Consider the following 27,091-nt stretch of genomic DNA (forward strand, 5'->3'; position numbering starts at 1 on the left):
ACATTTACTCCAGCCAATTGTGATTGGCATGTGATTGATTTGCTTTTCGCCCAGCCAATCAGCGCGCAGTCATTTGACTCGTACGTTTCCAGGTTCCGAAGAGAAGGAAGGGGACGAGCGAGGTAGTTACACTGCAGGTTTGTGTTTTTTTGGTGATTATTTCCCCCTTTTTTTGGAACCACGGTTATTCATATATATTCGATGTGTGTCGGCACAGCAAAAATATAAATAAATGTACTCTTTATCAATCTTAAGCAGCAGCTCAAAGGTGTGTTCTCTGCTCGGCGAAACGTTATCTAAGTAGTTGGCCTGGTTGGTTCCATTTGTGCTCAGCCGTACCTATAACAACATGGCGAGAGCAGTTAGCCGCTAGCTCGAGCTCGTATGTGCTCTGGTAAAATTCTAATGTTTTAACGCGAGGACCGCGGCGGGTCGGCCGCTTGTCACGTTTCATCATATCGTCTGCAGCATTCTTTGGGGACTAAGTCCGCCGACGCTCGATGGTGCCTGACCAACGCAGACGTGACTCTCGAAGCTAGGTTGCTAACACGTTGCTAACGTTTACCAGGGAAACGGCTAACGGCCGCCAATTTAGCTTTACGAAGCTAATCTGCTTTCGGTTTGGCCAGCGACTTGATCTAACAAGCTATCTGTTGTTTATAGAACTGTAAGTCGTTCGAGAGACTTTTAAACCTGTTTTTTTATTAAACGTGGGGAAAATAAACGTTAAGATTTTTATCCAGTATCTCGCGTGTCGCCGACTGATTAATCCAATGGCCGGAGTGCTGGTCTGAATCTCTCCTGTCGTCGCAGCCGATGAAACTTAACTCGCGGACAGTGGTGCTCTGTCAAACCATTATATTCATTGTTTGCTGGTTACAAGACCCAGCCTGTTTTTTTTTGTTTTGTTTTTTTGTAATCATGTTAGCAGTTTGAGTACCAGATGTGAAGAGAGAGCGTGCAGCCGGAGTATGCTCGTTTCAAACTGTTTGCCAGCTTTGTCATCAGCCCTGAAGAAGTCTCTCTCTCCCTCCCTGACAGGTCCTGAGATCTGTTTGGTCCTCCTTCATCTAGATCCGCCTATCAACACGCCCTTGTCCCTGGAATAAATACTGGTAAGTCCCCGGGTGTCTGGCAGTTTCTTAAACCCGTTGCTGATTCTTCACCAGAGCCCTCTCAGGTCACACAGCTCCGACCTTCTTTTCTGCACCCTTAACATGCCCGTAGACGGCGACAGCTTACAGGGGCTGGTTTTCTGCTTCTCTCTCCTTGTTCCGACTTCCCGCGTCCCAGATCGAGGTCCACGCTTCATCTTTCCCTCTAACAGACGACCATGGAGACAGAAATCGATCAGCAGGAAGAGTCCTCGTTCAGCAACACGGAGACTAACGGTAAAGACTTGAACTTTTCTGGTCTTGTAAAAAAAAAAAAAAATCAAAAGCTGTACTACTGAAAGCATGCAGTACTAAGTTACCAATGTGTTTAAAGAGTTTTTGGTTTGTTTTAGAAGTGGTGAGAAAGTCGTGCATATTCTGCACATCGTATTTGAGCAGACAAATTAAACACTTGTTCATGACTCATAGTGTGTGTTTTTTTTCCCCACCTGATAATCATTTTTGTTGAAGGCTCTTTGCACGGAGTTATCAAGGTGTTTTCTTTATCTCCTCATGCCAGGTAAGCGCCCCGCTGAGGATGCAGATGAGCAGAAATCATTCAAGCGCTCCAGAAACTCTGATGAGATGGTTGAGCTCCGAATTCTCCTGCAGAGCAAAGTAAATTGGCTCGTCTTTTATGTCACATCTCATGTTGAATTCCTATGTGATTGTTTGTTTATTTATTATTATTATTAATGTTATATATTTTTAAATTTGTGTCACTCTTGGTTTATCCCATAATTATTTTCATGTTATACATTAAACATTTCAGCCTTTTTGAATGATTTGGAGCCAAGTCTGATTACTTATATTCAAACAGGCATTGCGCTTTCCACCTTTTCTAATTGTGCTATTCTACATTTTTGAATATTTGTTTAGTGTAGTACCTTGGCTTACATTTTCTGCGTTTGTGTGCAGGTTTTAATTCGTATGTGTCTTTTTATTGTTGCAGAATGCGGGAGCAGTGATTGGGAAGGGTGGCAAAAACATCAAAGCTCTTCGTTCAGATGTGAGCATATTTTCTTTATTTATTCTAAAAATTTTCTACATTTTTCTCTTCACTGGCTTCTCAGACCCAGCTTCCTCAAAAGCAGCAGTTTTCTATATATTATACACATATATTCTCCCCTCAGTAAATGTTTAAAACTAATCGTGAGGATCTTTTTTGTCATTGTAAACAAGCAGTGTTGTTAGTTGATGCTTTGATAATTAGCCATCAACTCATTAGATCTTGTGAGAAATTCCTTGGGGCTGTTTTTTTTTTTTTTTCTTGTCATATGAGCAGTGTGTTATTGTGTCAGCTAAAATTGCCAAAGGCACAGCAGTCCAATTTTATGTCCATTTGTTTCTTCATTATGATAATTTATTGTAACACAGCTGTTGTGGCGACACTGATACTCCTGTTACTTTAAAATAGACAGGCAGCTTGCAAAGTTAACCTTTTTTATTTTATTTTTTTTTTAGTGTCAGAAAACTGGCCATTTAATAATTTATTTAATGTCGTTGCCTCCTTTTTTTTTTCTTCTTTTAGTCCTTCACAGTTTGTTCTTCCCTTCTTTCTCACTGTCTCTGGTTTATTCCCCAACACTCGTGTTCTTAATATGCCATTTACCCATTTTCCAGTGTCACCGTTTCTCTTCTTCTCTCTTTGACAAATCAATCTCTGAGAGAATCAAATTCAAAGTCACATTTCAACAGTGTAGAGCCTGTATATTAAAAATGTATTCCTCTTCCCTCTCCCTTGTTTATTATTTTTGACTCTTTACTTTTTTGCCCACATCCTCCTCTGTTGCCCATGTTCTGGATGGCCCCTCCTGCGCCCGCCCACCTGACACCCCGGTTGGCCCTGTCCATAATCGTGCCCTGTCCCTAAATGGGCGCCTTACTTGATTGACATCTGTGCTCGAATGGCCCTGGCCCCTGCCCATGCCACGCCCAGTACAATGCCAGTGTGTCAGTCCCAGACAGCAGTGGGCCTGAGCGGTATGTCCCTAAGCTCCTCCCTCTCAATGCCTGACTACAGGTCAAACAAGAAGACATTAAAGATTAATCCTGCCTCTGTCAAGTCACTGTTTTTAAACATACCTATTTAAAGTATATTAGCTTGAGCCTGCAGTATCCAAGCTTTTGTCTGTTGATCCTGTAAAAACCATGTAAATATCCTTTCTATGCCAGTTTGAAGTCACGTCAGCATTAAAACTTTAGTTGGTGTTATCAGGGTTTTTCCACAGTCTGCTACTGTCTTTTAAAATCTTTGCTATAATCTGTGCAGTTTGATTTTGTTTTATTTATTTTGTGTGAGTTCATAAGCATCTATCCTATATACCTTCTTCATTTTCACCTCTCAGAATCGCAGTGTGCATAATTTGGTGCTCTTGGTTTTTCTGTTAGTTTCATAAACTCACTCGCTTCTAGCTTCTTCCCATTCTTTCCTTGTCCTTCTTACGACTGACAGTGCATTCGTCCTCCAAGTGTAAAAGGAAAGCTAAAAGTTTAATTTGTTTTTCTTTCCTGTCTTGTGCGTCAGCTGAACTTAATTGACTGCTGGAGTTTTTGAAAGTAGATTTTTTTTTTTTTTTTTTTTTTTTTTAAATCTCCCACATCTCCATATTTATTTATTTTTTTAATCTGTATTTGTTAAATTTTCCCCGAATCCCCTTTAAAAGCATCAACTCCAGCAGTGGCAGACATACTTTACTATGGTATAATCTGCTCTGTCACCTTTTCTCATCTGCCTAATATGTTGCTTCTGTGTACAAACCTCTCCAGTTCTGTCAGTAAATTCTGTCTTTTGTGAATAGGTGGGTGCAGACAACAATATTTAATCACTACTTGTTGATCAAATTAAGATTTAAAATCACTGAAGCAATATTTTATGAGAAAACTTGGGCTTATTATTATTCTTATTATTATCCATTGCCTACATTTAGCTCCGAACCTTGTTTATGGTCGATGTAGTCAGTGTTTGTGGTGTGCATCCACCCAGCAATGCTTAAAAATTTTAGAGCTCTCTCTGGCACTGTTGGTGCTTATTTCTTCCTTAAACTTCACCTCCCCCATCTTGCTCCCTCAATGGTCACAAAAATGCAATTTTCTTACTTTTGGATCTTTTTTTTTTTTTTGTTATTATTTTATTTCTCCTCTTTACTTCCTTCCTCTGAATGGAGAAGGTTTTCTTCTCATTGTACTATTTCTGCGCCAGGTTGTTTTTTAAAATCAGTTCTAGCGTAAACTTATTGAATTGGCTTTTTAAAAATGCCATGCATCTGCAATTTAAAAAAAAAAACATTACATGCTACTGAATCTGCATTTGTGACTTTTTTTAAGTAAAAAGGGACTGTCATAAACTCTATAATCTGAAATATTGTTTCCTCCCCCCTGGGATGCCTTGTTGGCACCCCGACCCCACCCCACCCCCTTCATGTTGCTGCGCTCCATTTTGTTGGTGGATGTAAAATAAAAAAATGAAGAATCCTGAGCATCAGTGCAGATATTGACACTATTGGAGAAATCCTGCTGAAGATTATCCCAACATTAGAAGAGGTGAGCTCCAAGTTAAAGAGATGCTTTAAAGTGAAATTTCCTGAGCATGCCCTTATTTGTTTTTCTTGCTGTTTTGCAAGTCAGATATTTTGCATTGGTTGATCTTGACTGTTTTAAATAGCTATTGGTTCTGTCCTTTGCTTTGACTTGGAGGAAAAAAAAAACTAACATAATTTTTCTACTTGGATTCTAAATTTTATAGCCGTGTACAGGGCATGCCATCTTTCTTTTGTCATAGAAATCTTCCTTTCAGATGTTTATTTTTTTTTTTTTGTGAATGTGTGCGAGAACATTGTTGTATGAATGTTTTCAATGTTCCCCATAAGTACCAGCAGTACAATGGCATGGATTTTGACTGTGAGCTCCGTCTGCTGATCCACCAAAGCCTGGCTGGCTCAATCATCGGGGTGAAGGGAGCGAAGATCAAGGAGCTCCGTGAGGTGTGTGCACGTGGACGATTGAATTCTTCCTTTTTAAGTCAAATGAATTTTCTGCACGCATTCTCACAGTCCACCTATTGTTAAAAGTCATTTAGTTTGCAAACACGATGCAAATAAAAAAAAAATCCAATATTCAGTTTTATATTTAGTTTGCATTTTTAACGTAATCTTCTTGTGCAACGTGCAGCGTTAAACGTGCTTTAAAAGAAGTAAATAGGTGTGATTTTTAAATTGTAACGCAGTGGTTCCTTTTCCCTCCTCTCTGCCCACTCATGTGAGCCTTCGTATGTTTGTCTCCAGAACACAAAGACCAGCATCAAGCTGTTTCAGGAGTGTTGTCCCCAGTCGACAGACCGCGTAGTGCTGGTTGGTGGTAAAATGGAGAGGGTGGTGGAGTGTATCAAGACTATGCTGGAGCTCATCTCTGATGTAAGCTTTTAAACTGCTTAAGATGTCATTTTATGCTTTACCAGGTTTTATACATTCAGGTTTTGCCACGTATTGATTAAAAATTTCAGGATAGGATTCTGTGATTATGGTTTTATTTGAAGAGTTTAATTTTGATGAGATGGTGTCTGAATAAACACATTTATTGCTTTTTTTTAAAAAACAATTTTTTGGCAAATTTAAAACAAAATTATAATAGGAATCTTTTTAATCAATGTACATTGCTGGCATCATTTTAAACAATATGATTTAAATTCTCGGAATCGTTGTCCTCGTTTCAGGCTCCTATAAAAGGTCGCACACAGCCCTATGACCCCAACTTTTACGACGAAACGTATGATTATGGCGGTTTCACCATGATGTTCGAGGAGAGGGGGGGTGGCCGCAGAGCCATGGGGGGCTTCCCTATGCGAGGAAGCAGGTCTAGCGGCGGCGGTGACCGCGGATATGACCGAATGCCCTCCAGCAGAGGGGCTCGCGGACCCTTGCCTCATTCCCGCCGCGACTACGACGACATCAGCCCCCGTCGAGGTCCTCCTCCACCCCACCACAGTCGGGTTGGCAGAGGGAGTGGCCGTCCACGGAACATGCCGATGGGTCACCCCTACAGAGGGTAAGGGATGAGCATACGTGATGGGTTGTCTGTGCTTCTCCTTTTTTATTTTTCAGTTTTAGTGCAGAAAATGTGACTATTTTAATTTTATAGGTTGTGGTCCTTAGGTGTGATTATCACAGTGAGATAAGATAAGAAACAAGGAGTTTTGTTTATATTCTAATTCCAAGCGGAATCATAAATTCCTCCGATCAGACTTTGAGTTTTAAATGTTATTTTTAAGACACATCTCACATCTCTAGCACTTTTTTACCCCCTACATTTCGTATGTGAAATAAAATACTTTTTGCTTTTATTTCCATTCAGAATACTTTAATTAACCAGAATTGTTTTATTTGCGCTGATTTAAAGTGAGTTTAATGCTTTGCACTCTGTGGAAAAACTGATATTTATGTTTATCACTTCATTTAAGTGTATGTGCTCATCACTGTGTGTCTGGTTGTTTGTCTCTTTTTTTCTTCCTTTCGTTTTCCTCTCCACAGCAGAGATGAGCGTTACTATGACTCGTACCGTGGCTCAGATGACAGGTCAAAGTAAGTTTCTGTCTTTAAACCTCTAATTCTCTAATTCTCCTAATCCCAGTAGAGTTAAATTGACATTCTACATTTGTATTTGCTTTTGTCCCATAATGAGTTGTTCCCCTGTAACGATCAGTGCTTACTAATCCAACTTCTTCCATTCTTCTTTTTTAAGAAAGATTTCTAGTCACAAGTGTAGAAATTTTACCCCAGTTTATAAACATGCAAAGATTTTTCCTTATATTTATTATGTCATTTAATTTTTTATTCATTCATGTTTAGATTGATTTATTTATTCATTTTTTAGTGATAACACCTTTCAAACTCTTGCGCTTGCATGACGATCCTGTCAACACCTCCAACCTTTTTGTAACACTTTTTAGTGTCACAGGTTACATTTCTTTACCTCGATCCCCGTTCATTTGTTCAGTCTACTTATTTGAAGTACTTTATAGGGGATTGCAATGACATTACCATTTTACATGTTAAAGAATATTATTGTGGTGTTGTGTTTAAGGGCGTGCTCTATCTAGAGCTAACATTTCTTTCTTATTTGAAGTGACTGAATCTAAAACTAAACTTCCCATTTATCTTACTTTTTTAGCTATAGCAGTACAACACTGCTAGAAACATGTTATATTTGAAGTTAATCGTAGACTTGAGTTTAATGTCCATGCATGCATGTTCTGTACAAATAAAAAGCTTACAAAGTAACTCCTAAAGCGGCTAATTCCATTATTTGAGCTCAGTCTTTCAGGGAGGGGGGAGCAAAATCAGCTCTTGGCTCTGATCAGAATCACCACCACCTGTCACTCCTCTCACCATAACACTGTCAGAGCTGTTCCTGTTAGTGTGTGGGAAGATGGTTGAGAGAAAATGTGTTTATACTGTAATCTTGCTCAGCGTGTGTGTGCAGTTTGACCTAGACCAGAAATTTTTTGTGGATAGTTGTCAAGATTTTTTTATTTTTTTTCTTCTTCCTAAGCGTTTTCTATTTCTTTCTCTCCCAACCCACATCTCTCTTTCTGCGTTTCTCTCTCTCTGCCTGTATTCCCCTCCCCATCACCAGTGACAGAAGAGGCAGACCGGATCGCTACAGCGATAACATGGTTAGTGACCCTTTGCTAAATACATGCAGCTTCTGTAGTAGCATCTTAGTAGGTGCAAGCCTCCTCAGACTATCATACCGGTTGGTCCTGGCAGTAGACATTACGCTGTGATTGTCCATTGTCCTGCCTTCTAGATGGTATTTTACTGAAAATACTCCCATAGCTGGTCACTTGAGCATATCTGTGTGTATACGCTTATCTGAGCCCTGGCGATGAATCCAAGCCAGTTTTTGCATGGTGCAAGCCATCCCACCAAATGACCATAATCACCCCAGCCGGAGACACCCCATAATAACCAGCTGTAATTGCCCTCTTACTGTGTACTTTTCATGGCCAGCCTTTTTTTTTTTTTTTTTTTTTTTTCCTGCAAAGAGAAAGAGGATGTTGGGAGTGGGGAGGGTGGGGGTGGCCATGGTTGGTTGCTAAGCACTAATAATGCTTTCTTGACAGACTGGAAGGTCTCTTTCTGCCTCTTTCTCTCTCCCTCCTGGAGACCTGGCAGGATACTGCCTGCGGTTGCTCAGCAACAGCTTTTTGAATCGCTTGTTGCCCCGGTAACAGCAGCAGCTGAAAATGGGGGCTGATGGAGATGCAAGAAGAGATGGAAAGGGGTGAGAGAGGGAGGGAGGGGAGGGAAGGAGGGAGGAGGAGGAGTCTGTCTTATGGATGAGATCTGGGTGGCTTTTAGTTGAGTCTACACCATGGTCGATGCTGCTGCAGTACCCACACGTTCACCTCTCCAATCCTCAATCTGTTCCTGTTGGATTTATGGAAGGCTGGAAGGATTGTGTTGTACCAGCTTTAACGCATTTGTGTTTCTGTTTGTTTTTCACAGAGTGGTGGATATGGTGAGTACTGAACTGATTTTTCTCCTGACTTTAAGATAGTGGTGACGTGTGTGTGTGTTAAGAACACAGGCCTTAGAGCTCCCTCCATCATGGTACAGTTTCAGGCAAGATGACAATCTGTTCAAATTAGCTGGTCAAACATTGTCACTGACACAAATTTAGGTTCTTGGTTTTCAACAGCAATGATTTTTTTTTAAATAAATGTGGTCATATTTGACTAGCAAATAGATGTGGGGTGGTAGTTTTTAACAGATAGAACTGCTTATATATATTTTTTACCTGTATGTTTTATGGTGATCTGAATTATTTTGACAAAAATGTTTTATTTCCTGCTCAGACAACAGTTCCTCCTGGGATAGCTACCAGTCAGGTGAGTCTTCACATCTAAATCTTCCATCGTTACTATTAAAACAATATCATTATTATTATTATCCCTGATATCCATGAATGGTGGAGGAAACAAAATCAGCGTAATGTCATGTGGCTGTGGTTATCCTTAAATTGTATTCATTAATTTGTTTATTTTAACCCATCACCATCTCTGATTTATTCATTTTAATCTCCCTTTTTACTAAGTGACTCTTAGTGTCGGACACATGGTTTTTCTTTTCACTCCAATTACGCTTGTGTAACTTTTTTTTAAAATTATTATTATTTTATCAGTTCAATGTTCTCTACAAGCAGCTTTATTCTGCAGAGACTTTTCCTGGCATGTTTGCTTTGGTTTTTACCTCTTGCTTGCATCTCGCCATCAGGAGGACGTGGCTCCTATAATGACATGGGAGGCCCTGTCATCACCACACAAGTGACGATCCCTAAAGACGTGAGGAATTTACAGCAATGTCGTTGTTATTTTCTGTGTGCTGCAATTATCACTTACGGTTGCCTTCTACGTTTTCAAAGCAACATACATGGTGAGCGCCTGCAGCGTTTCTTTTTCTCATCACTTCTGTTTGGACAGTTGGCTGGCTCCATCATCGGTAAGGGAGGCCAGAGGATCAAACAGATCCGCCACGAGTCCGGGGCGTCCATAAAGATTGATGAGCCTTTGGAAGGTTCAGAGGACCGAATCATTACCATCACCGGCACCCAGGACCAGATCCAGAACGCTCAATACCTTCTGCAGAACAGGCAAGTTCGGACGTGGTGGATTCGGATTAATCTGACTTCTGTCTCAGGGAATATCGAAAGCGTTAGTGTTTTTGTAATCAGTCATTTTCTCTTTAATCTGTATTGATTAAATTGTTCATATAAGAAATTTCATCAAATAGTTTAAGGTCTTTTGTCTTCCAAGTGCTCAGAAATTGACTTGTAGTGCAAACATAAAAAGAACTAAAAGTACTTTTTATCATAGTTTCATTTTTAATTTTTTTTTAAACAAACACACACAAATGATAGATTTGGTTGACAAATCTATTTTAAAATTGCATCCTAATACTAAGTTTTTCTTTTCGGGTTATGCAGTTTCTTTGGTTTTTGGTTTTGCCTGCTGTCTTTTCTTCACTAACCCCCTTCCTTTCTTCCCCATGCAACCTTCAACTTCTTCAAACCTTCCTCTTACATGAAATGGCTGTGAAGGAGTAGGCATACTTGATGGACACATTTTATTGAAGTTTTTTCGAAACTGTCACCCAGAGTGACAATTTGCTTTGACTTTTATTTAAATATGATTTTTTTTTTTTTTTTATAAAAAGTAACCGAGCAGAATGTCTATTTGCCATCAAAGCCGTTTCACTGTGAAGGAGGGAGTGGATTGATTCTTCCCCTGGCTGCTGCTGTGTGGAAGACTAGTGATTTTGTTGTTTTTAGTTAGATTAACCGACAACAAATCACAGTCTGCCAAATAGCACAGGCTCCTCCTCTTCTGTCTCCCTTGGCAACCAGTAGGCACGTATAATACACACTACTTCCTTGTTGATGCCATCTGAGCTTTTCCCCGAATGCTAATACATCTGTAGACCTGCCGCTCTGTCTCATGAGTAGTGTAGTGTCGCCATGGTAACTAACCGTACCTTCCTCTTCCTGCCTCTCCTCCCCTCTCAGTGTGCTGCTCCTGCTTGGACAAGGACTAACCACACCTCTCTTTTGCTCTCCTTCAGTCCCTCTGTCAGATCTTCACCCCTCTCCCGTCTTCCGTCCTCGCTGTCCGTGTCACATCTTCATCCCGCCACGCTCACTTACATAACTGTATAGCTGCTGTTTGTGAATTCCCTGCTGCGAGTTATTCGTTTATTTTCTTTCTTTCTTTCTTTCTTTCTTGTTTTATATTTCAGTGTGAAGCAGTACTCGGGCCATTTGCTGTAGAGCCCAGAAGATGTAGATCAACACGACTCAGATTGAACTCCCTCTTCCTCTTGTCTTTTTGCCCTGGTCCAAAACGTCCTCTTCAGACTATTATTCTGGATTGGTGGTATCCTTTTTTTTTTTTTTTTTTTAATTTTATTTTTGTATTTTAAAAAAAAAAGATGTCCAACATTCCTGTACATCAGAAAAAATGTAGATAATCTGCATTTTAAAATGTCTAGTTTGCCAGATTTTGCTTTTTTTTTTTTCCCCCCTCCTTTTTTTTGTAATGCTCATATATCAAAATATCTCAGACCTCCAACAGATACAAATAAACATTTATTTTTTAATGTTCTTTTTAATGACTAAATGTGTATGTTTGTGCTTCTGTAAATCTGTTTCATGTGCGCATGTCTGTGTGGGCTGTGTAGTCTGTCTTCATTCATTTATACTCAACAACCACTCTGTTCAGAATATAAGAGGTTTCTTTTACTTTTTCTTTAAAGCCTCCGGGAACTTTTCAACTGGTTAAAAGGATTTTGCAATGTTTAGGGGGAGAGTTGTGTACACGAGACGCAGGACAGACTAATTTGTATGATTATGATAGTTGTGTAACGAACCTGAATAATTTGATTTACTTCAAAATGTAAATGTCTGTGTTTAGTAGCTTGAAATATAAGACTTTTTTTTTTTTCTGGTTTCTTTGATACACTGAACTCTTCTACCATGTCCCTGAGAGGTCCTGTGCTCTAAACTCGTTTGCTGTCCATCTTGTCACGTTGTAAGAGAAATAAAGATGATGCCACTTTTTACTCAGTATTGTTGAATGTTTCATGCGTGACCATGAATGAAGCTCTATATTTGCAGCCCTATCAGTGGTTTGGACAATGATAACTTTTAGGCTTCAAGTTATTAAAGTATTTTTAAAATAAATAATGAAAACATTATGTGAAATGCAAGAAATAGTTTAGTTTCTCAAATGTGTTAAAAAAATTTAAGTTGTTGGCCCTACATTTACACACTGGAATATTATTTACTTTATCAAATAGCTACTGTTGTTAATTACTTATTTTGGATTATAAAATATGACTAATAATGAATATTACATCCGTCTGTACACACGGTTCATTTCTTTTATTTCCCCGTTTTCCCCTGAGCTGCTATGATTGGTTGGTAGGTTAGTGACGAGCCAGCGAGCGACGCTGTGATTGGTCAGCAGCTGAAAAGCAGGAAGTGAAAATCACGAGTTCTTCCTGCAGGCAGTTTTTCCCTGCAGGTGTGCGCCTTCAGAGCAGCACACCATTCACCTAACTCGTACAGCTCTAGACTTTCAGCTGAACAGTAAGTATATCTAGAAACCCGACCGATTCGTTTATTATTAATATAAAGCGTAAGAAGCAATCGTAGCTAAAGCCATTTTAGCTTAAGCTAAAGCCACGACCCAAAGTCACTGATCAATCTTTTCGTGCACTTTGACCGACAAGGTTTTTACAATAAAGCATGATGACATCATTTATCTGACCTGCTTATTAATGTGGACAATGCAGCTGCTTCCTGAAGCTTTAAAAAGAACAGTTTAGTGAAAAGTAAGTTCTGCTGTCTGAGAATCAGTTTTCCAAGCCTGTAATACAGTGGCACACCTATTATTATTATTATTATTATTATTATTATTTTAACATTTGGCCTTTTTATTTATGCTTTTTCACACAGAATGCAATAAAACCCCAAACCCCAGATGTGTAAAAACCTACCACTCATCCTGTGGAGAGACAGAAAGTGTAATAAACAATCAAAGAAAGTTGTTTCTGTTTCCATATATACAGAAGCATATATGATACTGTCTTAATGGTTTTCTATTTTGTTCACTTCTAGTGAAGTGTTTTTGAATTTTAACATGTCTTGATGACTTTTGTTAGTTTTGTGCCACATTAGGATGATTTTACATCTCTTTAATCACACTTTGTCTCGTCATTTTAGATTTTTATTTACTTTTTTATTGCATCTTATTTTGTCTCTTGAAATCTACGCCATGTTTCTTGCAATAATACTATTGATTTCCTGCACAATATATCACAAATGTGTTGTTGTCGCAACATCAGTGAACCACTTAGGCTTTAATAAGTCATAATTTTTCCTAATTATTGTATTTCAAGTACCATTCATTTATCTTTTGCATGCTAATAATGTACATGGTTAATCCAACGGACCCTTACTGGTCTTAACTTGGTTTAGATGATCACGATGGCGGATGATAAAGTGAGGAAAATGTGGGTTTATTGCTATTTATATTGTCACAGCAGCATTAAACATTATTGCACATCACAGGTTTTTCTAAGATTGTGACGCCCTAGTTTCCTCCCGTAGTCAGTAGTTGTTTTTTTTTTTTTTCCTGCTTAAAACGGGGAGAAAAGGGTCCTTCCTCAGAGATGCTGCAGGTTGTGAAGGTTACTGAAGTTTCAGCATGAAAAGGGCACAGCCATTCAAATCACTCAGCCCCCGTCCTAAAGAGGATTCACCTGAACCGTGTCTGTTTTTAACAAAGAGTTGAGGTTATTTAGGAAACACTAATGAGTTTGAAAATGCCAGAAGGCACATTTATTGTAATGCCTAATCCATGGTTTCACCTATTTCCATTTTTAGGCTTCATTTGTTTTTATTAATGCTTCTTGAACACATTTTTTTTTTCTTTTTTTTTCCAGTTGCATTTCTGCTCCACCCATCATGGACAAACCTCTGCTCCCCAGAGAGTCTGGGCAGTTCATAGCGGAGCACAGTCGAGACGTGTTTATCGAGGACGCCGGCGTGCAGAAGGTGGCAGAGATGCTCTACGATCTGAGACGCAGCGACGCTCTGACCGCCAGCGGGTGGAAGAACGCAAACCCGCTGGCTCCGGCACCCACCTCCGAACAGGGGAGTTCATGAGCACCCAGAGTGCTGGATCATTTACTGCAGAAAAGTCATGAAGCACGTGTGACGCTGGTTTTGTTCAATGGAAGAGAAAACAGCAGGAGTACTGCAACAATAATCATTGGTTTGATGATAAATGAATCAATAAATTGGGAAACCAATAAACTTCCTGATGAAACAATTAAAATGTTGTAATTTACAATGTCCTAAAGTTTACAGAAATCTGGATATTTGACAAACAGATGTAAAATAAAAAGTCTAAAAATCCTCTCCAAACATGTAGCTGCAGTGATTTTAAGGCTGTTTGCCTGAAAAATAAAAGCAGTTTTCTGAAGTCCAGTCATAGTTTGTTAAAATGAAATATAAAATGAATATATCACAGTCTTGATTAAGTATCGAACAAGTAATTTAGTTTGGTTCAGTGTAGTCTGTATATATTATACATTATAAAGGAAATAATTTATTATGTAATTTTTATTCAGACATCTTAAGGTTTAATTTTTAGCAGGATCAAACTGGGACGTCTGAATAAATAATCTTTGACTCAAATTGGTCATTAGTGAGTGATTTGTTCCAATTTTCTGAATCCAAATCGTTTAGCAGAATGAATCAGTAACCTTTATTTTATTAACTATAAAAATCATTACGAATAAGATTGAGTTTGAATGTTTGTGGCAGGAAGTCTTTTGTGAACTTAGCCCCCCGACGTTTGGTGACTCGTCCTATGAAGGCTGAAAAGCAGAACAGTTGGATCTAAAACAGACTTTTTTTTTGTAGATATTGTGACACAAAAAGACAAAATAAGGCAAAACAAATGTTAACAAGACAAACTAAAAAAGAAAAAAATGCTGTCCTCCTCCTTGAATAATTTGTGTGTTTCCACGCTGCAGGCTTTAAACTGGGTGTTCGTGGTGGACACCATGAACTTTTCCTTTTGGCCCGAGAAGGAGACGGAGCGCTGCGAGGTGACCTATAAAGGCACAACGTACACGGGCTACATGACCCTGTGTGCCTCTGTCACCAGGGCCATGGAGGAAGGTGAGCGCGCACAGCCTCAGTTCTCCTCAAGTGACGATGTGTAACTCAGCTGCTTTCTGTTCGAAACGTCGTTCTTTTGTCTTTAAATCAACAGGTTCTGCCCGTTTAGTGTGTGCTGGGCCTATTCAGTTATGATGAATGAAGAAGGTTTACCTAAAATGAACATAAAAAAGATGAAATGTGACATTTCAAGTGGTGTGTCAGCAGCAGAACATCCTCTCACCGTGTTGCAGTACATGACATCTTGGCCTTTCCACAAACTGACTTTATTTTGTCATTGTTTGCTCTCCATCAAAGAAAAAATGTATGTTTTGATATCTGTTTTCACCCTGCTGCTCTGTGTGTGTGTGTGTGTGTGTGTTTTATAGCCAGTTATTGAGTGTGTGCCCTTTACTTGAGCTTAAATTTGTAGGAAATTGCTCGTAGCTCCGCGTGAGCCCGGGCATCATTTATAATTAGCACGAGTGACTCCGGATATGAATCAGTTACGTCGCCTATAAAATAATGCTCTCAGTGTGTTGTCATTGTGCCCTTTATGACTAAACGCGGGCGGCCTTCCTCCGGAGTGTGAAGCTCGTGAGATCAGAGCAAATCATGTTCTTTAAGTTTGAAGTGGGGAATGAAATGAGACGGTGGAACTTTCTTCTGTTCTGTACAGCACATTTTACCTCTGTAATTAACGATAGATGAATATGTTTCTCCTGTGCTTTAGCTCCTCCACCTTCTTCTTCTCTTTCCTCTTCCTCTCGCCACAGGTACACCCATCACTGATCCCAGCTACTTCTCCCAGATGAGCGTGGAGGAGTTGGGGCACGTCCTTCGGTCAGACAATGAAACGGCCATGCCGATGCTTCAGGAACGCCACCAGGTTCTGATATCCTTCTAATTCTGACGTGGTGTTTGAGAGGAGGGTCACTGGCCACGCATATCTATGAAACATAACTCGTTGAATGAGCATAAAAGAATGGAGGAATTGTTTTTTTTTTTACTTCTTCCAGGATGAGAAATCAACTCGTGATTTCTCGGCTGGCAAATATTTTTATTAGGTCTGCATCTCATTCAGTTTAATAGATTTGGTCAAACTTTTTTTTTTTTTTTGCTTTTTTATAATAAGAATAAACCCATTTATTTGACTTCATGCTACGAAAATTCAACATTTCAGTGAAAAATCTTGTATGAACAAGTCCTTTGTGCTGCTTGTGAATTTATAAAAGCAGATCAAAGTGAAAGAAGACTGATCTGATTAAATCTGGAAAAAAAAATATATATATATATTGGTTCATTCAACAAGTAACATTAAAATTAGTTCAACTTAGTTAAGCTTAGAGATGGGAGGTAAAATCTGTTTTAAGTGTATTGTGGAGATGGAGGATTCTGAACCAATTTTCAAATATTAAAAATTGATTTTGTTAACTAAACTGCCTCTCGGCAGAGCGGATCCTGCATGGTGCCGTTTGTCCTAGTAGAGTTGCCGTAGAGCCCTGTAGTTGAAGCACGTTGCAGTAAATCTGTGTTTTCACCTTTTTTTTCCTGAACCCTGAAGAAGATGTGATAAACTTGATGCTAATTGCGTTAGCGGCTCTATGGCATTTTCAATGTTAAGTTAGCATCTATGCTAATTGTTGGTCAGCAGCCTGTGACTGACAGAGTTTTTAAAAATATGTTCTTGTGCGCTCTTCTATTATTTATGTCAAATAAGCCGTAGTCATTTAAGTTTCAAAATAATAAAAAATGCATCAGTAATCTTTATATAATCACATCCTTTTGAATAGTAATCAGATTAAATCATGAGGTGATTAAACTGAGATCTAAACAATTTAATTCTGAAATAAACTCAGTTGTGTGGAAAATCATTATTTAATTTTTTTGATTTAAAGTGTAAGATTTACAATCAGCTAACAGCCACATACAGTAGGAGTGGACATCTTTCTGCATGTATTTTCATCCTTAGTAAGAAAACTGATATTATTGCTCAATGATTTTTTTTATTATTTGATCAAGCTTCCAGTGTTACATCGGCTGTATTTCCATCATAAAGACAAAATGAAAGAGTGCAGCTTGTCGCCTCCTGCTCATCATGCTTGCTAAATTTGACCACATCGTGCTCTGAATGGGTCTAAGCAGGCGCTGACTGAGGGCGGCCACGTGCTGCTGGAGCACGGTGGAAGTTTTCAGAGTTTCATCAGCCAAGCCGGAAACGATGCCCGGAAGATGGTGGAGCTCATCGTGGAGAAGATCCCGTCCTACAGGGACGAGGCGACGTACGAGGTCAGAGTTCAGAAGGGAACCTGTACAAAAGTAATGGCAGGGGACTGGTCATTTACTGCATAAATAACACTTCAAACTAAATGTCAGCTTTACATTCACTATGAAATTAGTTTTGCGTAGTAAATGTACTGGACAGCTTTGTAAGTGTTGCCTTTTAAAAACGCACACAATTTGCATAACATTGAAAGCACATAGAGAGACATTTGTCTTCGGACGTGATTGCGTCGGGAGAACTTTGAATAAATTGTGACGTTAGAGTTCCACCTCCTGGCCGCAGACAGCGTGGCAACTTTCTCGTGGCGGAGCAGAATACACATCATGTACAACCAATTCATTTAATGTAAGAATACATGTCAAGTACAAAAGGAGAAATAGAAATTAATTAATTAATTATTTTTTTTCCCAGGGCAAGAGAATCGCCTTCTACAAGCGAGCGCAGATCCTGGTGGCAGATTTCTGGGGCATGATGGAGGCCAGAGGAGAGGGAGGCGTCTCTAACGTGGACTGGCTCACCATGTTCGCAGACTACAGGGTTCCACAGGCGCTCGTCTACCTGGGCGTACTGCGATACTCTGACTCGCTGTTGCAGGCGTTGAAAAACGGTGAGACAGGAGAGCGCAAATCTCTGGTCTGTATGACGGATAAAGAATTTTAAAACCATCTGGCGTCATCCCCCGTCAGGTGAACGGATGTCTTCAGGGGATCGGAGAGAAGTGGAGATCCGAGGTTGTTCGATTTGGTCCGTGGAGCTGATTAAAGAGCGCCTTCGTGAGCTGGTGCGGCAGAAAGACGGCCAGGCCTGCGACGTCAACTCCGCCATCATCGACTTCTACTTGTGGCCTTTCGCCAAGCAGCACCACAAAGAGATGGCCCACATTCCCATACACCTGACACGCTGCATTTACTACTGACGGAGCGACTGATCCTCACTGAGGGTGAATCAGACATATGTACTCTACATACAGTCAGCTGGTAACAATTTTACAAATTTGATTAAAGAAATGAGAACAAATGATGTCTTTGTGACCGTCTGCTGGTAACAAAGCACCTAAAAAACCCCACTTCACCTCACCTGTCTTTAACACAACATTGGTTCATCCCTTGAGTTTAGGAGTCTTTTTATGCCTGAATCATTCATAACATTGAATTAAAGAGCTTAACAAAAAATAAAAACCTTTAAACGGCCATAAAAGTTCAAAGAAAACCTTGTTTTCAGAAATCCTGAAGAACTTGATCAGGACAACGTGAAACTATTTGGAGTCAAAATAAAGAGATTAGAGCTGACTCAGGAAATAAAACCATTTTCATATTATATAATCTTTGCTGGGAAAATTACTTTGAAAATGTAATTAGTTACAATTACAAGATACAGGTAGTAGTAATGTAATTATTTGAGTTACTTTATAGATGAAATGTAACTTAATACATTCAGTTAGTTTTGAACTGAATGTTTACAGCTGCAGTGATCATTTTATAGCTGTACTCAACCATGACTTCTGTCAAACTCTTTTTAAACTCTTTCAAACACAGTAAATGCATGTAACATCATAGATATATTATTATTATCATTAGACTGGAGTGGTGTTCAACAAGCATTAAGAGACACAACCTCGACTCCCTACAGCGTGGAGCTCCATGGCAGAAAAAAGACAACGTTGTATAAGTTATGGGGAAAAAAGGCAAAAAATAAATAAATATATTAATCAGCAAATTGCCTTTTTATAGAAAATGTAATGCAAATTGTAATATAATAAAACATTTTAATAAGTAATTAATTTTAATTAATTATTTTTCCTATGTAACTGTAACAGATGTAACTTAACCCTAAAAGTTAACTTATAGAATTGTATAAATTTGTATATCTCAACAATAAGACCGGAGTTCTTTTGTTATCTCAAGCTGTGTAAAATATGTATAGAAATGTATCTATTTACAAAACTTAATATAAATGTTTTTTTTTATTTTTTAATAATGAAACATCTTGCCCAGAAGATGGCGCTGTTGCTTTCACGGCACCTTTCTGACGGACGGGCGCGGACGCTCTTGAACGCCTCTTCCTGCTTTCCTCGGCTGCGCTGTCAACGGCGGCGGTTTCCATGGCAACCGGAAAGCGACAACAAAGACAACTGGACAAAAGTTACCTGCGAGATGACAAGACGTGGCCAGCATAATTTTTTTTTTTTTTTTTTTTTTTTCCCTTCTTTAGAGTACAAAAATTTCTGTGTATTCTTAAGGGCTAGCCTAACCTGTGACTGACAAATTANTTTTTTTTTTTTTTTTTTTTAAACACGTAAGCAATGGGTGATAATTCAGCGGAGTATTACCCGTAACGCAGAGGTTCGGCACACCTGAGATAACGGGACCACAGTTAAACGCCGCCGAAGCGACGCTGGGACCCTTCGGCCTCGTCATGAGCGAGGTGTGTGTCCGGGTGGCGGTTCGTGTCCGTCCCCTGCTCCCCAAGGAGGTCCTCCACCACCACGAGGTGTGTGTCCGGGTGGTGCCCGGTTCCGCGCGGGTGATGCTCGGCCCGGACCGCCTCTTCGCTTTCGACCACGCGTTCGGACCGACGGCCAGCCAGGACGAGGTGTACGAGTCCGGCGTCCGGCCCCTGGTGGAGTCCCTGCTGGACGGGTACAACGCGACCGTCTTCTGTTACGGACAGACTGGATCTGGCAAGACATATACACTGGGAGGAGGGAACCAGGGTAAGCTTTGGCCCCAGAACATGGGAAGATGTAGAAAAATAGGCAAATTAAAGAAGGATTAAATGAGGTTCAGGGTTAGTTTTTGTGTTTGAATTCTCCAAATGATGGTGCAGTCTCAATACTGTGTTAGAGCCCTTTTTTATGTTTTATGGTACAGCTATAGGAGGAATATAATTAGCTTTTAAATTACTTTCCTGGGACCACTGAAAATAGGAATTAAGTCCAATAAAAATGTCCAATATTTCTAATATATTGTCACCAATAAAATGTACTTTCCCAGACGAAGAGGGAGGAATCGTTGACCGTGTGGCCCAGGATGTGTTCTTGCTGCTGGAGAAGAGGAAGAGGAGTGATGGCGTGAAGGCCTCGGTGCAGGTCTCGTACCTGGAGTTGCACAGGGAGGAACTACGAGATCTGTTGGAGCTGCAAACCGTTCACAAAGAGCTTCACATCAGAGAGGACGAAAAGGGAAACACGGGTAATGGAAAAATATTTTAAAAAGTGCAAATACTAATGTATATTCTGAGTGATGTAATTTGGGGTTTTGCCATCCTTCATCAAAGCAGCATTTTTTTATTAAGCCTAATTTTTACTCCTGTGTTTCCATCTGTAGACCTTATTTTATTTTGTGGACTTTCTGTAATCTTTGATTTTTTTTTATTATGTGTGTGTGTGTGTGTGTGTGTGTGTGTGTGTGTTTTCAGTGGTGGTAGGAGCCAAGGAGATGGCTGTCGCTTCAGCTGAGGAGTTGCTTGGTGTTTTTGAGATGGGAAACGCCCTGCGGCATACCGGTACCACAAAAATGAACGAGCACTCCAGTCGTTCTCACGCCATCCTCACCCTTCAGGTCAACATCTGTTGCCACGGCAACAACAACAGCTCCTCTTTAAAGTCCGTCCGATCCTCCAAACTCTGCCTGGTTGACCTAGCCGGCTCGGAACGTGCTGGAAAAACTGGAAACACCGGGACGCGGCTCAAAGAATCTGTTCACATCAACACGGGCCTGCTCGCGCTTGGAAACGTAATCCGTGCCCTCTCTGACCATGGCCGAAATCGCCGCGGCAACAGGTGCAGCAGTGCACATGTACCATACCGGGATGCTAAGATCACCCGTCTCCTTCGTGATTCTCTGGGAGGAAACACCCACACACTGATGGTGGCCTGCGTGAGCCCCTCCCACCACTCTGTTGCAGAAACTCTGAGCGTCCTCCAGTTCGCTACCAAGGCCCGTCACGTCCGTAACTGTCCAGGAGCCGTATCCACTCACACAGAGGTCAAGCCACGCCCGGACTCCTGGAGCCCCGCTGAGGCTCGGCTCGAGGAGCTGGAGTATGAAGTGAAGACGCTGAGAGAACTTCTGAAAGAGAAAGAGAAGGACATGGAGATGGAAAGGAAGAAGACGGGTGGTGGAGGAGGAAAGGGGGACGGCTTCGGGCAGTCCGGTCAGATCAGGGTACCAGAACCAGAACCAGAGCAGAAGGTGAACCAAGAGACAGCTTGGCAGTACTGCCGCTTGGTTCAGGAAGCTGCAGCTTTGCTCACAGACCTCTCTGATCCTCCGAGTGTTTTGTTCAAGCAGCGACTGCAGAACTGGCAGCAGAGACTGACCGCTGTCAATCAATCCCATCATATGATTGATACAGACTCTTCTGAGGACTATAGAGACCAAACTCACCATTTAACTCTTTTAAAGCTCGGAGATGAACTCAACCAATGCCAGGTAAACAGAAGAAAGAAAAAGGGGTTTTAAAAAAAGGACACTTGCCTTTTTTCACAGCTCAGTTAAATTAAACCACTGCTAATGTTACAAGCTAATTCCTATATTTTCAATATAACAAGTTCAAATTTCTATTGTGACTCTTTCTAGTAACACAGCCAAGAATATGCTAATTAAAGAACAAGCAGACTGAAATAATTAAGTTGCATAACATTTTTTCCTCTTATCTTTAGGATGTTCTCAGTGTAAAAGAGCAAATAATAGAAGAGAAAGATGCAGAACAAAAACAAAAAGAAGTCGAGAAACTTCTCGAAGAGAGAAGAAGCCTCCTTTTAGCCTTAGAGAAAGAAAAGGAACGTACTCGATTACAGGTGAGGAGAAGAACAAGCAGAACGGTTAAAACCATCCATTTATTCAATGGCATCTTTTCTTTGGCTTCATTGGTTCCTTAAACGTTTGTGTGACTGCTCAGACGGAGCAACTGGTGAATCAGCAGATTCTGATCGACCGCCTTCGCAGTGACCTCGTGACCTTTCATGGGACAACCTCAGGGGCGACTGTGGAAGCAAAGGCTCCTGGGTACTTGTACAACAGACCTCACAGCGTCCCTCTGATCAGACACAGCTGTGCGCACAGACCTGCCAGGAAGGTAGGTACCTGCTGTGTGTGTGAGTGTGTGAACATTTCACGCTTTCACTTCGATTATCTGTGACATCAGTGTAAATGTTCGTTGCTTCGCTCCTTTTGGTTTGAATGCTGTGTTTGCAGATTCACTCCAGTCCACCGGCCTGCTCACTGGAGAGGGTGATGGCAGCTTTTAAGATGCGTGGCCACCTCCTGCTGGCTGAGATCGAGGAGAAGGATAAAGTCTACTGCCCGTTTATCGAGCAACAGGCAGAGAGCAATGAAATCAGTCTACAGAAGGGTGAAGAGGAGGAGGAGGAAGAGGAGGAAGAAGACGGTGTTCTGGGCAGGAGCAAATTTAGGTGAGAGCCTTTATTCAACAAGTCTTCTAAATGCTCCTGTGTCCATTTACCAACAAGCTACAGTTTCAGGCAGGCAAAAGGGGATGTTTATATAAATTCATAAATCAAATAATAATTTTTAAGAATTGCATTTTCTTTTGATTTGGTAACACCAATACCTTGATCCACATTAGCAAAATTCAATGTAGAAATTTGTGGAATTTTCGGTCTAATTTAATTTTGTAATCTAACTTTAGGCGTTCCTTAAACCGAACGTGGACCAGCCGGCAGAAGAAATTACCACGGAAAGAGAAAAGCTCTTCGCCGGCTCAGATACATGATGGAGACGTAGAAGTACAGCAGCGAACCAAAGGTAACTTATACATGCGCACTTTATTTAACTGTTTCCTGCCCTTTTGTGAGGACAGAGCATTCTTTCATGTCTGAAATCTCTCCTGGATCCATCGGTTGTTTGCTTTTCATACTGCCCGCTTCTGGCTCTTCTCAGACTCCGTGGAAAGCCAGCCTTATCAGAGGCAGGCGAAGACGGTAAGAAGAGCCAGCCCCACCGAAAGGCGAATCCATGAGCTGACAGTGAACATGCGCATGAAGGAGGAGCTCATCAAGGAAATAGACAAAACTGGTGTGTCGAATATTTCTGACTGGCTGCTGTGTTGTAGCTAAATCGGTCAAATATTTATATTTACCACTAAAATGTACTGTATGGAGTTTCCAGAGGAATTCAAAACATGACAATACGCGCTAAGAAAACACGTCTATGATTAGCTCACAGTTTTGCTTTTACAGATTAAATATAATGACCTTTTTGTATAGTTTCATATGTTTGACCTTGTATTAGAATTGATTGCGTACAATGAATAATATTTCCATCTTTAACTGAGTTGTTTTGGTTGGACAGAAAGGGAGACTGCGGCAGCGGACCGGCGTGGCAGGCTCACTGGTGAGTCGGACCTGCTGCTACGACTTTCCACCCAGAGCCAACAGGTCCGAGCAGAGGTGTACCGCAGCCTGCAGCACATGAGGCTGCAGAGAGCACAGCTGAAGGAGCTCAGAGACGGCAACCGGGAAAAACACCAAAACAGGGTCAGTTGTACCAATTTTACAAAAAAATAAGTTAAAGAAGTAACATCAAACATGCTGGTTGAGCTTAAACCACTGTGGTGTTCTTCAGATGTTACCTGAAATATAAATATGTTTCATCTTCTACTTTTGAAAATCTAAAATCTCAGCGGATGCCAACTTAATCCACATATAAATACCAAACATTTAGTTGAGTTAGACTCAACTGGATTCATGAAAGTGTAAAACTTTTACAGCTGATTAACAGAATGTGTAAATGATCAACACTGTTGTTTGGGGATAAAGTGATTTGTGCTTACGTATGCAGGGACAAAGTGCAGAGAACTCAGCTGTCTTCAAACATCACCAGGAAGAGTCAAACAAAATGGTGACATTTTATCTTCTTTATTTATTCTTAAAAGTATTTTGTCCTTCTTTAAAATAACCGTTTTGTTGAGAGTTCTGACATATTCAGCTGATTAGTCTTCCTGCCTGACTTCACCCTCTGTATTTGCGTCTTTGTTCTCCCTTTTTTTTCCTATGTTTTCTCCTGCATGCCCTGCCTACAGCTGTGTGACGGTAGCTGGCTGGAGGAGGAGGAGGAACATGTTCTTCGGAAGCGAGCAGAGCTGCAGGAGCTCGAGGAGGAGCGGAGGAGAAGAGAGGAGGTGCTTCTACGCAGGGAGGACTGTTTGCAACGAAAAAATAAAATAGAGATCAAGATGCTACGCTCCAGTCAGGTATGAAGAAAACTGAAACAGAAATGAAACGACACGTTTGCTTAAAGAGTAAGCTGAACATTTGTTCGTCTTGTTATCATTTCAGGCTCTGAGCAGAGATTTGCTGCACGTCTCCATGCAGCTGGAGTCTGTGGAGGAGCAGCTGCAGAGCAGCAGCGGTGTGAGAAAGGCAGGAGGAGTTCCCAGGGAGGAACTGGAGAAAGAGAGAGACGTGCTGACGATGAAAAGAGACACTCTGGATGCCAAGCTGAGGGACAACAGAGTGCTCACTGTGGACGTAAGAAGAACTCAGGGGCTGTTTGCATGTGTTCGTATTCGAACAGATTCTAGTATTTGATCATAACTTTGTTTGATACCTGTCCGTGTGCAGGAGGAGCACTCCCTTCAGCAACTGGAGGAAGCTATCGAAGCTCTAGATGAAGCTCTCAAATTCAAGAACAAGTCGATTGAAGCAAAGAAGGAGCAGTTTTCAGTCACTGACTCCTCTTTGCGTCTGTCACAAAGTGCGGAGCTCGCTCAGCACCGTGACTTTACCAGGAAGCTGAAGAAGCTCTCACCAGCTGAGGCTGTGAAGCTCCTTATCAAATACTTCAATAAGGTGAGATGAAATTAGTTCTGACATACAAACCTACATTAATCTTTACATTTAAAGAGTACAGAAGTATTTCTGAGTAAAAACAGGAACTGCATTCTTTATTTTGTGGTAATTTAACTACACCTACTTTTTCTAAAGACTCCTGTGCTTTCATGCTGGACACCATGAAAACTTCCATGAACTTCTTTTCCTCTTATTTTGCATGTGTGAAATCAAATGAGGTTGAAAACTTTCCGTACAAACACACTGTGCGTCTTTGTAACAACGCCATTTTTTGATTTGTCGCCCTCCGCAGGTCGTTTGTCTCAGAGAAGTGGAGCGGCAGCTACGTTTCCGGTGCGAAGAGTTGGAGCTTCACGTTGACGAGCGGGAGGCAGCGCTGAGGGAGATGGAGGCGGCCATGCAGCGCCTGGTCCTGGACGCAGACCGCAGACTCACCCAGCAACACAGAGATCACCAGAACAGCATTCAGCTTCTACTACAGAAACTTAAAGGTCAGGATTCTGAACAAAAACATGCAGATGTTATCCCTTACGGTGGCATTTAAAATGAATACTCCTACTTCACTGGCATTTGTTTCTCCTTGCGTTCATGTGTGTGTGTGTTTAGAGGATGTTTCTGAAGAGGCAATGCAGGACAGACTGCAGCATCTGGAGAAGGAGCTGTTTTTCTACAAAAGCTCCAGTCGGCAGCTCAAGAAGAAATTCAAAGAGCTTCTCAGTGATTCCGTACAGCCCGACAATCAGCCCTCGCACAAACAAATGCCCAACACGCAGATACACAAGAGCGCAAACAAAGTCCAAGCTCCCTCCCAGGAGGTAAAGAAAACATACATTGCAGCCACGTACACAAAAGTACACACCGAGGGAACCGATGCGAAAACACACGGAGACTCTTCTGATTACCTCCAACGAACAGAAGAGTCTGAACACAATCAGGTACTCACACCTCCCCATGGGAGGAGTGCACGAGGTCAAGCCCAGGAAAGTGTAGAGATGACGCATGTCAGGGTGTGTCGCAGGGAGCTGAGGCAGATCTCTGTGGCTGACCTGCAGGTCTCCGGCTCTGCCACCAGGAGGCAGCAGACTGGAGTTGAGGCCAGCACCGAGTCAATGATGGAGGATTCAATAGAAGTGCCCAGAAAAACTGACAGATGACTTTGCTTCATTTTCTGGCCAGTTTAAAAGCTTTTCTTATGTGTGATCTTTCCCCAGACGCCTTTGACAGATTTCAGGTGACTCTTAGTACATTTTGGAAGTCAGATGTGAAAGTATATGTATTTCAAATCAAATGAAAATCTTCATGCACGGTTCATGCATGGTTGAAAGATCCCTAACAACCTTTGTCCAGCTGAAGTTCAGGCAACGTGCTGAACAGCTAAACAAATGGTTATCCCTGACATCCATCAATTCAGTGTCACAGAATAGAGACGCCACAAAAAAACATTGACACTTTATGATCTAATTCATAAAATTAGAAATCTGTGACCGGCACAATCCATGCTGAATTTTTTCCAACTTCTGCCATTTTCATCAGCTGAACGTAGTCTGCTGTTTAGTTGTGTCAGCTGTGATTTTGTGTTTGATTTGATAATAGAACAAGAAGGATCTGTTGTGACATATTTATATAGCACTTATTGTTTCCAAACACTATACAGCACCACACATTCTGTTGTTTTGTTCCTACACATTATTTCAGAGTCCTAATTATAAAGCTCCTATTCTAAATAAGAAGCTTTTAAAACCTTCTTCATAATGTCAGGAAGAGTTCATATATGAATGTTTTGCTAACTTTGCAAACGTATGTATGTTTTGGTGAAAGATCTCAGAACAAGCACTTTTCTATTATTTTTTGTCTTTGTTTTTGTCTTTGTTCTCCTTTTAACAACATAGTTGCCTCAAACAGCGCTGCATGTGTGGACCTAATATAAGCTGTTTTTATGTTAATTATAGTGTAATTATTTTGTATTGGTTGCTCTTTTATACAGTCTAATAATAAAATTCTTTATAACAAATCTCTTATTTATTTATTGTGTGGCCTTTACCCACAGACATCATATCCCCGTGGTTTTGGAAGACTATAACTTCATATTTGTTGTAAACTGTGCTTCCACTGTAA

General features: G+C 40.8%; 3 protein-coding genes across 9 annotated transcripts; all 3 read left to right on the top strand.

Annotated features, from left to right (window-relative positions):
* Positions 1-8: 8 nt before the first annotated feature.
* Positions 9-11,772, top strand: hnrnpk (heterogeneous nuclear ribonucleoprotein K). Of its 6 annotated transcripts, none has more exons than XM_017413895.3 (17): positions 9-137; positions 1,042-1,115; positions 1,228-1,391; positions 1,675-1,772; positions 2,107-2,163; positions 3,094-3,137; positions 4,625-4,697; positions 5,024-5,137; positions 5,438-5,566; positions 5,866-6,197; positions 6,680-6,730; positions 7,785-7,824; positions 8,660-8,672; positions 9,010-9,042; positions 9,428-9,495; positions 9,634-9,803; positions 10,946-11,772. In XM_017413895.3, exons 3-17 carry the CDS (start codon positions 1,334-1,336, stop codon positions 10,974-10,976), a joined length of 1,311 nt encoding a protein of 436 aa, XP_017269384.1. In that variant the 5' UTR covers positions 9-137; positions 1,042-1,115; positions 1,228-1,333; the 3' UTR covers positions 10,977-11,772. The 6 variants fall into 6 exon arrangements, with proteins under 6 accessions (XP_017269384.1, XP_017269382.1, XP_017269386.1 ...); XM_017413893.3 differs by having other exon boundaries at positions 1,294-1,391; XM_017413897.3 differs by having other exon boundaries at positions 1,294-1,391; positions 6,683-6,730.
* Positions 11,773-12,144: 372 nt separating this feature from the next.
* On the top strand, positions 12,145-19,313 carry lg1h9orf64 (linkage group 1 C9orf64 homolog). 2 transcript variants are annotated; one of them, XM_037974539.1, is made up of 8 exons: positions 12,145-12,296; positions 13,655-13,865; positions 14,753-14,900; positions 15,656-15,768; positions 17,025-17,168; positions 17,575-17,770; positions 17,850-18,103; positions 19,161-19,313. In XM_037974539.1, exons 2-7 carry the CDS (start codon positions 13,677-13,679, stop codon positions 18,077-18,079), a joined length of 1,020 nt encoding a protein of 339 aa, XP_037830467.1. In that variant the 5' UTR covers positions 12,145-12,296; positions 13,655-13,676; the 3' UTR covers positions 18,080-18,103; positions 19,161-19,313. The 2 variants fall into 2 exon arrangements, with proteins under 2 accessions (XP_037830467.1, XP_017269475.1); XM_017413986.3 differs by lacking the exon at positions 19,161-19,313 and having other exon boundaries at positions 17,850-18,180.
* A 125-nt stretch (positions 19,314-19,438) lies between these two features.
* On the top strand, positions 19,439-26,973 carry LOC108234631 (kinesin-like protein KIF27). Its single transcript, XM_017413985.3, has 15 exons — positions 19,439-19,876; positions 20,157-20,354; positions 20,581-21,596; positions 21,827-21,964; positions 22,066-22,242; positions 22,362-22,579; positions 22,816-22,931; positions 23,067-23,201; positions 23,478-23,662; positions 23,967-24,026; positions 24,208-24,378; positions 24,464-24,655; positions 24,749-24,976; positions 25,269-25,467; positions 25,583-26,973. Exons 1-15 carry the CDS (start codon positions 19,579-19,581, stop codon positions 26,128-26,130), a joined length of 3,879 nt encoding a protein of 1,292 aa, XP_017269474.1. The 5' UTR covers positions 19,439-19,578; the 3' UTR covers positions 26,131-26,973.
* The last annotated feature ends 118 nt before the right edge of the window (positions 26,974-27,091 follow it).

Source organism: Kryptolebias marmoratus, linkage group LG1 (genome assembly GCF_001649575.2).
Source record: "Kryptolebias marmoratus isolate JLee-2015 linkage group LG1, ASM164957v2, whole genome shotgun sequence".
Taxonomy (NCBI): domain Eukaryota; kingdom Metazoa; phylum Chordata; class Actinopteri; order Cyprinodontiformes; family Rivulidae; genus Kryptolebias; species Kryptolebias marmoratus.

What these genes read in the sequence shown, in the direction of transcription:
- LOC108234631 (XM_017413985.3), top strand. Translation starts at nt 19,579, where the DNA reads ATGAGCGAGGTGTGTGTCCGGGTGGCGGTTCGTGTCCGTCCCCTGCTC. An exon ending in CTGGGCAGGAGCAAATTTAG is followed by an intron (nt 22,580 to 22,815) that starts GTGAGAGCCTTT and finishes ATCTAACTTTAG; the next exon opens with GCGTTCCTTAAACCGAACGT. An exon ending in TTATCAAATACTTCAATAAG is followed by an intron (nt 24,977 to 25,268) that starts GTGAGATGAAAT and finishes CGCCCTCCGCAG; the next exon opens with GTCGTTTGTCTCAGAGAAGT.
- lg1h9orf64 (XM_037974539.1), top strand. Translation starts at nt 13,677, where the DNA reads ATGGACAAACCTCTGCTCCCCAGAGAGTCTGGGCAGTTCATAGCGGAG. An exon ending in CACCAGGGCCATGGAGGAAG is followed by an intron (nt 14,901 to 15,655) that starts GTGAGCGCGCAC and finishes CTCTCGCCACAG; the next exon opens with GTACACCCATCACTGATCCC. An exon ending in GGGACGAGGCGACGTACGAG is followed by an intron (nt 17,169 to 17,574) that starts GTCAGAGTTCAG and finishes TTTTTTTCCCAG; the next exon opens with GGCAAGAGAATCGCCTTCTA.
- hnrnpk (XM_017413895.3), top strand. Translation starts at nt 1,334, where the DNA reads ATGGAGACAGAAATCGATCAGCAGGAAGAGTCCTCGTTCAGCAACACG. An exon ending in TTATCCCAACATTAGAAGAG is followed by an intron (nt 4,698 to 5,023) that starts GTGAGCTCCAAG and finishes GTTCCCCATAAG; the next exon opens with TACCAGCAGTACAATGGCAT. An exon ending in CAATACCTTCTGCAGAACAG is followed by an intron (nt 9,804 to 10,945) that starts GCAAGTTCGGAC and finishes TTTATATTTCAG; the next exon opens with TGTGAAGCAGTACTCGGGCC.